The sequence below is a fragment of the Gymnoscopelus microlampas genome, assembly GCF_963454915.1.
Source record: "Gymnoscopelus microlampas genome assembly, chromosome: 11".
NCBI lineage: Eukaryota > Metazoa > Chordata > Actinopteri > Myctophiformes > Myctophidae > Gymnoscopelus > Gymnoscopelus microlampas.
In genome coordinates this window covers 49,081,001-49,093,437 of record NC_139948.1, presented here as the reverse complement: position 1 = coordinate 49,093,437, position 12,437 = coordinate 49,081,001, and the positions used below count along the sequence as shown (strand labels likewise).

Here is a 12,437-nt window from a genome sequence, read left to right as displayed (position 1 = left end):
TTTTTGAATGGCCAAAGTATAAAATATGGTTTAAGTGGTTAATATGATTGCAACATATTGATTAACACATTTTGCTGGGGACCCCCTGGTACCCCCTCAAGGGCCACTGGTGGTCCCCGGACCACTGGTTGAGAAAAATATGTTTTTCCTATCGATTAGTCACCCCATGGAGAAAGAGTCTCTTTGTGTCTCCTACCGGAAACGCTGCTGGTCATCAAATTATTGGCTTAGGAATGCGACAAAAACAAAACAATATCCATGAATTCAAGACTCCATGGGGTGAAAAATCGATAGAAAAAAAAGTAATTTTGGGGGTGAACTATCCCTTTAACCGAGAGCTGGCTCTTGTCCTGGTCTCTCTAGGTGATCGTGCAGCGCTCGCTGGCGGCTAAGAACCTGACGCACGCCAAGGGAGGCTCTCTGCTGGCGGCCTACCTCAAGATCCTCCCCTTCTTCATCATGCTGCTGCCCGGCATGATCAGCAGGATTCTCTACGCCGGTACTGTCATTAGAAATACAGATTATTTATCGTTCAACACGTGAATGCATTACAGCGAGCAATTTATTGTCAATGTTTTTGGATATAAACCTGTCGGACAAAGTTAAAGGGATAGTTCACCCCCAAAATGCATTTTTTTCTATTGATTAGTTACTCCATGGAGACTTGAATTCATGGATATTCTTTTTGTTTTTGTCACATTCCTAAGCCAATAATTTGATGACCGGCAGCGGTTCCAGTAGGAGACTCAAATAGTCTCCTTTGTGTTTCTAAATATTTCAAAAAGTATACATATGTGGAAGTATAGGCTACTTCTGTGGCCTACTGGCAGTGACAGACAAGACTGACACAGATACACAGATCATCTTATAGATGGCTAGACTCCTTTAGAGCCATGGCATTAAAAAAAGAGATCTGCCTCGTATTATAAAATGTTACGTTGAATTACTGTCAATAACCTGGGAAAATCCTATACATTACTCATTTTGTCTCTCTACCCCAAATCTCTACACCGAAATTAGCCAATCAAGCTCACAACACGTAGCACCGTGACATGTTTGTGATCCTAGCGATTCAAGTGTGCCGTTGGGTGAATGTATGGGCTGTTTGAGATGATGTGTATTGATGTTTTACATGTTGTAGATGAAGTGAGATGATGTTTATTGATGTTTTACATGTTGTAGATGAAGTGAGATGATGTTTATTGGTGTTTTACATGTTGTAGATGAAGTGAGATGATGTTTATTGATGTTTTACATGTTGTAGATGAAGTGAGATGATGTGTATTGATGTTTTACATGTTGTAGATGAAGTGAGATGATGTGTATTGATGTTTTACATGTTGTAGATGAAGTGAGATGATGTTTATTGGTGTTTTACATGTTGTAGATGAAGTGAGATGATGTTTATTGATGTTTTACATGTTGTAGATGAAGTGAGATGATGTTTATTGATGTTTTACATGTTGTAGATGAAGTGAGATGATGTGTATTGATGTTTTACATGTTGTAGATGAAGTGAGATGATGTTTATTGATGTTTTACATGTTGTAGATGAAGTGAGATGATGTGTATTGATGTTTTACATGTTGTAGATGAAGTGAGACGATGTTTATTGATGTTTCACATGTTGTAGATGAAGTGAGATGATGTGTATTGATGTTTTACATGTTGTAGATGAAGTGAGATGATGTTTATTGGTGTTTTACATGTTGTAGATGAAGTGAGATGATGTTTATTGATGTTTTACATGTTGTAGATGAAGTGAGATGATGTGTATTGATGTTTTACATGTTGTAGATGAAGTGAGATGATGTGTATTGATGTTTTACATGTTGTAGATGAAGTGAGATGATGTTTATTGATGTTTTACATGTTGTAGATGAAGTGAGATGATGTGTATTGATGTTTTACATGTTGTAGATGAAGTGAGACGATGTTTATTGATGTTTCACATGTTGTAGATGAAGTGAGATGATGTGTATTGGTGTTTTACATGTTGTAGATGAAGTGAGATGATGTTTATTGGTGTTTTACATGTTGTAGATGAAGTGAGATGATGTTTATTGATGTTTTACATGTTGTAGATGAAGTGAGATGATGTGTATTGATGTTTTACATGTTGTAGATGAAGTGAGATGATGTGTATTGATGTTTTACATGTTGTAGATGAAGTGAGATGATGTTTATTGGTGTTTTACATGTTGTAGATGAAGTGAGATGATGTTTATTGGTGTTTTACATGTTGTAGATGAAGTGAGATGATGTGTATTGATGTTTTACATGTTGTAGATGAAGTGAGACGATGTTTATTGATGTTTTACATGTTGTAGATGAAGTGAGATGATGTTTATTGGTGTTTTACATGTTGTAGATGAAGTGAGATGATGTTTATTGGTGTTTTACATGTTGTAGATGAAGTGAGATGATGTTTATTGGTGTTTTACATGTTGTAGATGAAGTGAGATGATGTGTATTGATGTTTTACATGTTGTAGATGAAGTGAGATGATGTTTATTGATGTTTTACATGTTGTAGATGAAGTGAGATGATGTTTATTGATGTTTCACATGTTGTAGATGAAGTGAGATGATGTGTATTGATGTTTTACATGTTGTAGATGAAGTGAGATGATGTGTATTGATGTTTTACATGTTGTAGATGAAGTGAGATGATGTGTATTGATGTTTTACATGTTGTAGATGAAGTGAGATGATGTTTATTGGTGTTTTACATGTTGTAGATGAAGTGAGATGATGTTTATTGGTGTTTTACATGTTGTAGATGAAGTGAGATGATGTGTATTGATGTTTTACATGTTGTAGATGAAGTGAGACGATGTTTATTGATGTTTTACATGTTGTGGATGAAGTGAGATGATGTGTATTGATGTTTTACATGTTGTAGATGAAGTGAGATGATGTTTATTGGTGTTTTACATGTTGTAGATGAAGTGAGATGATGTGTATTGATGTTTTACATGTTGTAGATGAAGTGAGATGATGTTTATTGGTGTTTTACATGTTGTAGATGAAGTGAGATGATGTTTATTGATGTTTTACATGTTGTAGATGAAGTGAGATGATGTTTATTGGTGTTTTACATGTTGTAGATGAAGTGAGATGATGTTTATTGGTGTTTTACATGTTGTAGATGAAGTGAGATGATGTTTATTGATGTTTTACATGTTGTAGATGAAGTGAGATGATGTTTATTGGTGTTTTACATGTTGTAGATGAAGTGAGATGATGTTTATTGATGTTTTACATGTTGTAGATGAAGTGAGATGATGTTTATTGGTGTTTTACATGTTGTAGATGAAGTGAGATGATGTTTATTGGTGTTTTACATGTTGTGGATGAAGTGAGATGATGTTTATTGATGTTTTACATGTTGTAGATGAAGTGAGATGATGTGTATTGATGTTTTACATGTTGTAGATGAAGTGAGATGATGTTTATTGGTGTTTTACATGTTGTAGATGAAGTGAGATGATGTTTATTGATGTTTTACATGTTGTAGATGAAGTGAGATGATGTTTATTGGTGTTTTACATGTTGTAGATGAAGTGAGATGATGTTTATTGATGTTTTACATGTTGTAGATGAAGTGAGATGATGTTTATTGGTGTTTTACATGTTGTAGATGAAGTGAGATGATGTTTATTGGTGTTTTACATGTTGTAGATGAAGTGAGATGATGTTTATTGGTGTTTTACATGTTGTAGATGAAGTGAGATGATGTTTATTGGTGTTTTACATGTTGTAGATGAAGTGAGATGATGTTTATTGGTGTTTTACATGTTGTAGATGAAGTGGCGTGTGGAGATCCAGACGTGTGCAAGGAGGTGTGTGGCAACCCGGTGGGCTGCTCAGACATCGCTTACGCTAAGCTGGTCATGGAGCTTCTGCCATCAGGTGACACGCACGCACTCACACACATACACACACACACACACACACACACACACACACACACACACACACACTCTCAGGGAGTATGCGCTGGGTGAGCAACTCCACACAAGTGAATGGGAGGGGATTTCCGGTGCCCTCACTATTATTTTTTAACTATTCTTTAATTCCCTATAGCATACACGCGTGCAACTGGCGGCCCGGGGACCACATGCGGCCCCCACCTTCACTTAATGCAGGTTAATATCGGAATACTGATATATTATTGATTTCAGCTACAGTTACAATTCCAAACATGACCCGCTTTAATCACTTCAGTCTATATTAGTAGCTTAATGACTAGTATTAAAATTCTATTGTCTTTTTATGTCCAACGTATTTTTATTTAAGTTCATAAAGTTAACTTTAGTATAACTAAAATGCATTTGAAATATAAGAAATAAGTTACTTTTTAGGATTCCCATTCAAAAATAGCGAAAACAAAATCTGGATTCCAATAAAAAAAAATACCAAAAATAGCAGATCTACAAGCTCAAAACGTGTCGCACTGCGACGCGTTTTGAGCTTGTAGATCTGCTATTTTTGCTACTTTTGTGTGACATAGAATGGCGAAAAAAGTTCAAATACGGAGAGACGGAGAGTATATGCATTATGCAATGTGGCCCTCTGGAGTGAGTGTGGAAATATAGTGGCCCACTCCAGCATCGAAGTTACTCATAATGGTGTGTGTGTGTGTGTGTGTGTGTGTGTGTGTGTGTGTGTGTGTGTGTGTGTGTGTGTGTGTGTGTGTTTGCTGCGGTCAGGTCTGCGGGGTCTGATGATGGCGGTGATGATCGCCGCTCTGATGTCGTCTCTGACCTCCATCTTCAACAGCTCCAGCACCATCTTCACCATGGACCTGTGGAGGCACCTCCGGCCGCGGGCCAGCGAGTGGGAGCTGATGGTCGTGGGAAGGTAACGGCAGTGGTGTAGAGTACATGTACTTAAGTACAATTTTAAAGTACTTTTACTTTCCTGGAGTAGTTCCAATTTTCAATATTTTTACTTCATTACATCTCAGAGGCAAATATTGTACTTTCTACTACATAAAAAATATTAAAAAACTTAGTTACTACTTACTTATAGCCGATACAAGGTCACAATGCGTCGCATCGCGATGCATTGTGAGCTTGTAGATCGGCTAGACATGTGTGAAATGGGACATTCTACATAACGAGTACATAAAAGGTCCCCGACAGCATAATCGGACCAAATCTTGTAGTGTGTGTACTAGCCCTTAGTGTATGCCCTATTATTGTTAAACTCACCTGATGCTTGCCATCCACCATATACAGTACCATTGTCGTGGCATATAACAAAAACACACATGAGTAACATTCTTTGGTGTTGGTTGAACATTGTAGCAGCAATAGCAACAATAGCACATAAATAATAAAGAATATATCAACAATAGTAAGAAAAATAGAAAGGTTTTTTTGAGTGGTGCCAACCACTCCTATATCTGGCTTTGTCCGTATGTATGTATGTATGTATGTATGTATGTATGTATGTATGTATGTATGTATGTATGTATGTATGTATGCCTGTCCAATAAACAAACATTGATGACAACATCAATACGATACGGGGCTCATCAAAGGCACCACTCTCTTCACACAGGGTGTGATTTTTTTTTTCTATGTATGACTTTACTCTTTACTCTTACTTTACTCTTTATTCTTTTACTCTTTTTCAAAGACAAGTATAGTACTTTTGACTCCGCTAGGTTTTTGTGCACGATGCAATTACTTTTTAAGCTAATTTTAAGTCAGCTGTATTGAATTCTTTCTCTTTTCTAAAATGCGATTGGCAACAAAAATACTCACCTGTGACCACTAGAGACCTATTTGTTTCACCTTACAGCATGTCACCTTCTCTGCTGACTCAGCAGCACCTGTTAAAGTTTTTTTTCCCACGTTTTTAGAGCACATAACAATAGATGGCAAAAAAATGTTTTTGTCGTAGGGCTACGACAAGTGTTACGGGCTAAGGTGGAGTCTGAAGAGATGAGCCTTCAGATTATGGCGGAAGATTGGGAAGTATAATATCAGAGTGGGGGTCTGTAGTGCATGTACTATCAGTGTGGGGGTCTGTAGTGCATGTATTATCAGTGTGGGGGGTCTGAAGTGCATGTAGTGTCAGTGTGGGGGTCTGTAGTGCTTGTAGAATCAGTGTGGGGGGTCTGCAGTGCATGTAGTGTCAGTGTGGGGTCTGTAGTGCATGTAGTGTCAGTGTGGGGGTCTGTAGTGCATGTAGAGTCAGTGTGGGGGGTCTGCAGTGCATGTAGAGTCAGTGTGGGGGTCTGTAGTGCATGTAGTGTCAGTGTGGGGGTCTGTAGCTACCCATGAGAAGAAAGTCCAACATGTTCAAGTGAGGCTGGTTGACAGGATGAAGATGGTGGTGGTTGTTGTTGTTGTTGAAGGGGTTCAGCTGCTGCATCTGGGGCATCTGCTGCATCTGGGGCATCTGGGGCATCTGCTGCATCTGGGGCATCTGCTGCATCTGGGGCATCTGGGGCAGCGCCATCATGTCAAACACCCTGTCCTGGGGCGGGGCCTGAGGGTAAAAAACATTCGGGGGGACGAAGATGGGCGGACGGATGACCTGGCGGACGACCTGGGGAGGACCGAAGATGAGAGGAAGGTTGTCGTGGGGCTGGCCCTGCACCCCCGGTCGCTTGGCCGGCGCGAGCGCAGAGTCCGCCGGAGGACCGACCCGCTTCCCCCCCGTATGATGTGGACTCTCCGTGTTCAGCTCCGCCTCGCCCTCCTTCTGGATCTCCTGGATGATTCGCTCGTCGTCCTGCGCGGGGTCGGTCCCCAGCGAGCACTTGCGACATTCGCCGCAGAGCATGCCCGGCGAGCGGACGTGCTGGCAGAAGTGGCTGTAGTCGGCGATGGGCTCTCTGCACAGGTAGCACATGCTGGCGCCACAGCGGCACGTCATGCGGTTGCAGCCCTCGGTCTTGACCAGACCCGTACCGCACCTCACACACTTCCTCACCCGCGCCGCCGTCATACGCTCCTCAAATCGTACCCTGGTCCTGATGTCGTCCGCCTCAGTGACCTGCTCGCACGTCTTGCCCACATGCAGCTTCCATTGAACACGACACTTCCTACAGCTCTCCTTGTGGCATTGGGGGTTGGGACAGCTGAACAGGAACATGCCTTTGTCCAACAGGGCTGGGAAGTTGCAGGATGGACACCGTACTAGTTCGTCACTGCAGGTGGCAGCAACCGCCTCCTCTGCTTGTCTCTCATAGTATTTACGCAGGATGTTCCCTGGCAGGACTTTCTCCAGTTCACGCACTGGGTATGAGCAGGTACACCCACCCTCCATGCAGCTCAACTCTGACTGTCCAGAGCCAAAGACTGCCTCCTGAGCGTATTTGACCAGGCACTCTTTACAGAAGAGATGACCGTCCGAACACTGGGTCATGTTCTCAAACACAAACTCACAATAGCAGCAGCCACACTCTATCAACTGGCTCTCCTCTTTATATTCATCCTCATTGACCTGCAGTGCCAGCAGGAAGTCCTCATGCTCTGTCCACTGCCTGAGCTCCCTCTGAACGGAGGCTTCCAGTGTTGCATCACCCTTGAAACCTGGCCGGTCTTTTTCAATGAAGTACATCCTCTTGTTGAATTGCACTGAACCGTGCTCAAACTGGAAATCTATGAAGCAGCGTTCTGAGGACATTCTACTCTGTTGCTTCTTTCCTGAAGGGTCGCCTGATTCCTGCCATTTCTTCAGAGCTTCGGATAAGGCCTTTCGTGTGAGTGCATAGTGTCCCTTGAGAGCGTTGAGAGCCCATTTGATGTCGTGACAGCTGAGCATTCTGAAGTCAGCCATCAGCAGGTGGACAGCCTGCTTCACGGCCTTTCCTCCCACTGTCCCCAGCTTGCTGTAGTCAAACAGGTCCTCGGCCACGCGAGTCCGTGTCCCTCCAGACTCCAGCAGGATGCTGGTTGGAACGGCTGTGGCTGCTGCAGCCTCTCTCCTGGGATAGGCTGGGTTCTCCAACAGTAAATTACACACAACATTCAAGTCATAGTGTTGCTGGACTAGTTTCTCTACGTAGTCTTCCTGGACATCAGGGAATAAGTCCAGCAAGCCACTAATCAAAGCTCTAAAATGAGGTTGATACGTAGACCTCTCTGCCTGGTTTCCATCTCGTGACACAGAGGGACCAGGCCTCGCGTCCTCTACGCCGGGAATGTGTGCTGGGGCCGGAGGGACCACAACCAGGGCGGCCCCATCTGAATGTGGGGCCAGGGCTGGTGCCGGAGCCAGAATGAGAAGAGGTGGTCTGTGGTAGGGGGATTGATGCTGGGGGGTACAAGGGGATGAAAATATACGTTTGAATACTGTATGTTTATATTCCTTTTTTAAAGCAAGCACTACCGTACTTTAATTCAAATAAATGTCTGACTACGAAACTGTCCCTGGTGTGATGTTTGACTGGGGGTGTCTGCACCACTGATTGTGAAAAAAGTGATGCTGCACCTTTATGAAAAAATAGGCAGGGTGGAACCCAATATTTGGGCAAGCTGAGGTCATCATGTTGATGACGTCTATGTGAAACTCCATATTTGAGCAAGACTAACATTATTCGGATTGGATCCAACATACCAGTGTTGATTTTGACAGCACATTTTAATTTAGTTTTAGTCATATTGTAGTCATCTGAGATGTTTTACTGTTAGTCTAGTTTTAGTCGACTAAATATCATACGATTTTAGTCGACTAAATCTACAGTTCATTTGGTTGACTAAAAATAATTTTGGCAGTGCCTTGATGCCGTCGTAATGGCTGATTTTACGCTTGGCTGCACTCTGACAATAGCCGATCTACGCATTGAAAATAGCAGATCTACAAGCTCACAACGTGTCGCGCTGCGACGCGCTGTGAGCTTGTAGATCTGCTATTTTCAATGCGCAACACCTGAACGCAACCAAACATAAAATTACTTGTCTTTTAGTTCTACTGGATCTCTTCTCCACTAGTCACTCACTAACATTTTTGTCTAGTTTTTATTTGTTGACGAAATTGTCAGTATATTTAGTCTTAGTTTTAGTCATCGTAGCTTAGTTTTTATTTCGTTTTAATTCAGTTTTCGTCAGTGAAAAAAGGTAGTCGACGACCATTTTTCGTCATAGTTTTAGTCGACGAAATCAACACTGCAACATACTCAGAGGTGTAGAGAGGCATTTCCTTGGCTTGCTGGCATTGTGCACAACTACTGTGATACTGAGCAGTTTAGTGTTTGGGGGATTAGACACACAAACAGAAAAACAATTATCAGCGCAGTGGATCAGCCTTTCTAATCTCATGTATGTATGTTACAGGGAAATTGGCATTCCATGGATTTTTTTTTTTTTTTTGGTGAAAACAAGCTACATTCAACTGCCAATAACTAGGGAGCATCGCGGTGGCACTTTTTTGTTGTTGTTGTTGATGAGACTCTATTTTTTCCTTTGAGACACTCTGTGTTTACATCGTCATGGAGCGAAATATTCTGTGGGTCTTGAAAGGTCAGTAAAAACGCTCAAAAACGCTGGCAAGGGCTGCAATAGGCGATGTTTGAACTCTGGCAGTGAATGAGTTAATTCTTGATTCTTGAGACACTCTTCTAGACGGCTCACCTCCTACAGACAGCCATGTTAAAAACAACAACAACAACAAAAACTACAGGTATACTGTATCCAAAAAGTCGGTCACCTCAGGCTCGGCGGGACACTTTTTTGGCCCGCTCCGGCAGGTCCAGGGGAGGACCGACCCGCTTCCGTGAATGATGAGGACTCTTCTTGTTCAGCTCCGCCTCGCCCTCCTTCTGGATCCCCTTAATGATTAGCTTATCGTTTTTCTTGGAGCTACTATCTTGTTTGCACTTGCCACAACCACTGCAGCGTGCGCCTACTAACCGATGCCAACGAGGGCACTGGCAAAAGTGGCTGCCTGTGATCGTCTTGTGGCACACGTAGCACATGTGGCTGCCACAGCGGCACGTCATGTGGTTGCACCCCTCAGTCTTGACCAGACCCGTACGGCACTTCGCACACTTCCTCACCCACGTTGCCGTCATACGCTCCTCAAAGAGAACCCTGGTCCTGATCTCGTCCGTCTCAGCGACCTGCTCGCACGTCTTGCCCACATGCTGCTTCCATCGGACGCGACACTTCCTACAGCTCTCCTTGTGGCATTGGGGGTTGGGACAGCTGAACTGAGATATATCTTTATCCAACAGGGCTGGGAAGTTGCAGAATGGGCACCGTACTAGTTCGTCACCGCAGGCGGCAGCAACCGCCTCCTCTGCTTGTCTCTCATAGTATTTACACAGGATGTTCTCTGGCAGGACTTTCTCCAGTTCACGCACTGGGTATGAGCAGGTACACTCACCCTCCATGCAGCTCAGCTCTGACTGTCCAGAGCCAAAGACCGCCTCCTGAGCGTATTTGACCAGGCACTCTTTACAGAAGAGATGACCGTCCGAACACTGCGTCATCTTCTCGAACACAAACTCACCATAGCAGCAGCCACACTCTATCAGCTGGCCTTCATGTTTATTTTCATCCTCATTGACCTGCAGTGCCAGCAAGAAGTCCTCATGCTCTGTCCACTGCCTGAGCTCTCTCTGAACGGAGGCTTCCAGTGTTTCATCCGTCTTGACACTCTGCCGTTCATTTTCAAGGAGGTACATTCTCTTGTTGAATTTCACTGAACCGTGCTCAAACTGGAAATCTATGAAGCAGCGATCAGAGGACGCTCTACTCTGTCGCCTCTTTCCTGGAGGGTCGCCTGACTCCTCCCATTTCTTCAGAGCTTCGGATAAGGCCTTGCGTGTGAGAGCATAGTGTCCCTTGAGAGAGTTGAGGGCCCATTTGATGTCGTGACGGCTGAGCATTCTGAGGTCAGCCATCAGCAGGTGGACAGCCTGCTTCACGGCCTTTCCTCCCACTGTCCCCAGCTTGCTGTAGTCACACAGGTCCTCAGTCACGTGAGTCCGTGTCCCTCCAGACTCCAGCAGGACGCTGTTGGGAACGGCTGTGGCCGTTGCAGCCTCTCTCCTGGGATAGGCTGGGTTCTCCAACAGTAAGTTACACACACCATTCAAGTCATAGTGTTGTTGGAAAATTTCTTCTACGTAGTCTTCCTGGACATCAGGGAATAAGTCCAACACCTCAGTGATAAAATCTGTACTAGGACATTGAGGCTTAGTCCTCTTTGCCCTGTTTCCCTGTCGTGGCACAGAGGGACCAGGCCTTGTGTCCTCCATTCTGGGAATGTGTGCTGGGGCTGGAGGGACCATGACCAGGGCAGGGGCAAGGTCGGCCCCTTCTGGGTTCGGGGCCACGGTTGGTGCTGAAGCCAGAATTAAATCAGGGTTGTCTGCCGTGGGGATTGATGCCGGCGACGCAGAGGGTACAGAGTAATGAAAATACACTCTTGAATACTTAGGTATTCTATGCACAAGTACTCTAGTAATTCTTTCCAAATTAAATTTGATTTGAAATGAAGAATTCGATAAGGGGTTTCTTTCAGCACAAAACCGCGAAAGACGTGATACTGTACATTCATAGAAATAGACAGGGTGGAACTCCATATTCATGCGAGACTGAGGTCATATCGATGACGTCAAGGTGGAAATACATTTTGGGGCAAAACTAACATACAGAACATCCGATTGGATCAGATGTGCTCTGATCTGATGCCATAACCGAGTCTATGATGTCAGTCGTCCGTGACGTATCTATGATGTATGACTCCAAATGTGGGCAATGTGTAACTGTGTCAACCCAGTCGAACTAAGCACCATTGACTTCCATCCATTATAGAATGATGAAAGTGAAATATTTAAAAGTATAAAACACATACATGCAGGGAGGTAATTGCTTGGTCCACTGGCCGCGTGCACCAGAAGTTAGGAAGTTAGGCGCTGATTGGTCCCAGATGTTTGTAAGATTACAGACAGACAGACAGACAGACAGACAGACAGACAGACAGTCAGTCTTATAGACAGCTAGCCTCCTGCAGAGCCGTGTTGTGTCTGCATGGGGGTCCGTAGTCAGTGGTGGAAAAAGTACTCATTCTTTTTTTGCCAGACCCAAGGGGTCGGCCTACATGAGGCTTTGTCTGTCCCCCTTTCGTACATACATGGGTATAAAAGGTTTTGTCTGTCCCCCTTTTGTCCATTCATGGGCATAAAAGGGACAGACAGGGTCAGACAGGGGGGGTCGGCCTTCATGAGGCTTTGTCTGTCCCCCTTTCGTCCATACATGGGCATAAAAGGGACCTCAGTCCGTCCCTTTCTTCTCCATACATGGGCATAAAAGGGACACGGGACACAGGCTGACACGTCATACATGGTCCCTTTCGTCCATACATGGACCTCGGTGGTCTGTCCCTCTTTTCTCCATACATGGGCATAAAAGGGACACAGGCTGACACGTCATGCGAAGTGGTTTGTAGGTGTGTTACGTACTAGGA

The 12,437-nt window shown here is 43.8% G+C and overlaps 3 protein-coding genes across 3 annotated transcripts in view; 1 reads left to right on the top strand and 2 right to left on the bottom strand.

Annotated features, from left to right (window-relative positions):
- slc5a11 (solute carrier family 5 member 11) overlaps positions 1-12,437 on the top strand; it is a gene marked incomplete at its 3' end in the record, with an annotated part of 34,105 nt that overhangs the window by 7,084 nt on the left and 14,584 nt on the right. The window contains exons 8-10 of the mRNA XM_084070833.1: positions 364-499; positions 3,807-3,914; positions 4,715-4,865. Of these exons, the coding sequence (XP_083926959.1) occupies positions 364-499; positions 3,807-3,914; positions 4,715-4,865 (395 nt within the window). The remainder of the gene's footprint in view (positions 1-363; positions 500-3,806; positions 3,915-4,714; positions 4,866-12,437) is intronic.
- On the bottom strand, positions 6,270-9,612 carry LOC311055742 (E3 ubiquitin-protein ligase RNF216-like; the record flags this gene model as incomplete). The annotated part of the gene is made up of 2 exons (XM_084072010.1): positions 6,270-8,259; positions 9,596-9,612. 2 exons carry the CDS (start codon positions 9,610-9,612, stop codon positions 6,270-6,272), a joined length of 2,007 nt encoding a protein of 668 aa, XP_083928136.1.
- Positions 9,673-12,371, bottom strand: LOC311055740 (E3 ubiquitin-protein ligase RNF216-like; the record flags this gene model as incomplete). The annotated part of the gene is made up of 2 exons (XM_084072008.1): positions 9,673-11,339; positions 12,314-12,371. The coding sequence occupies 2 exons, from the start codon at positions 12,369-12,371 to the stop codon at positions 9,673-9,675; spliced, it is 1,725 nt and encodes a 574-aa protein (XP_083928134.1).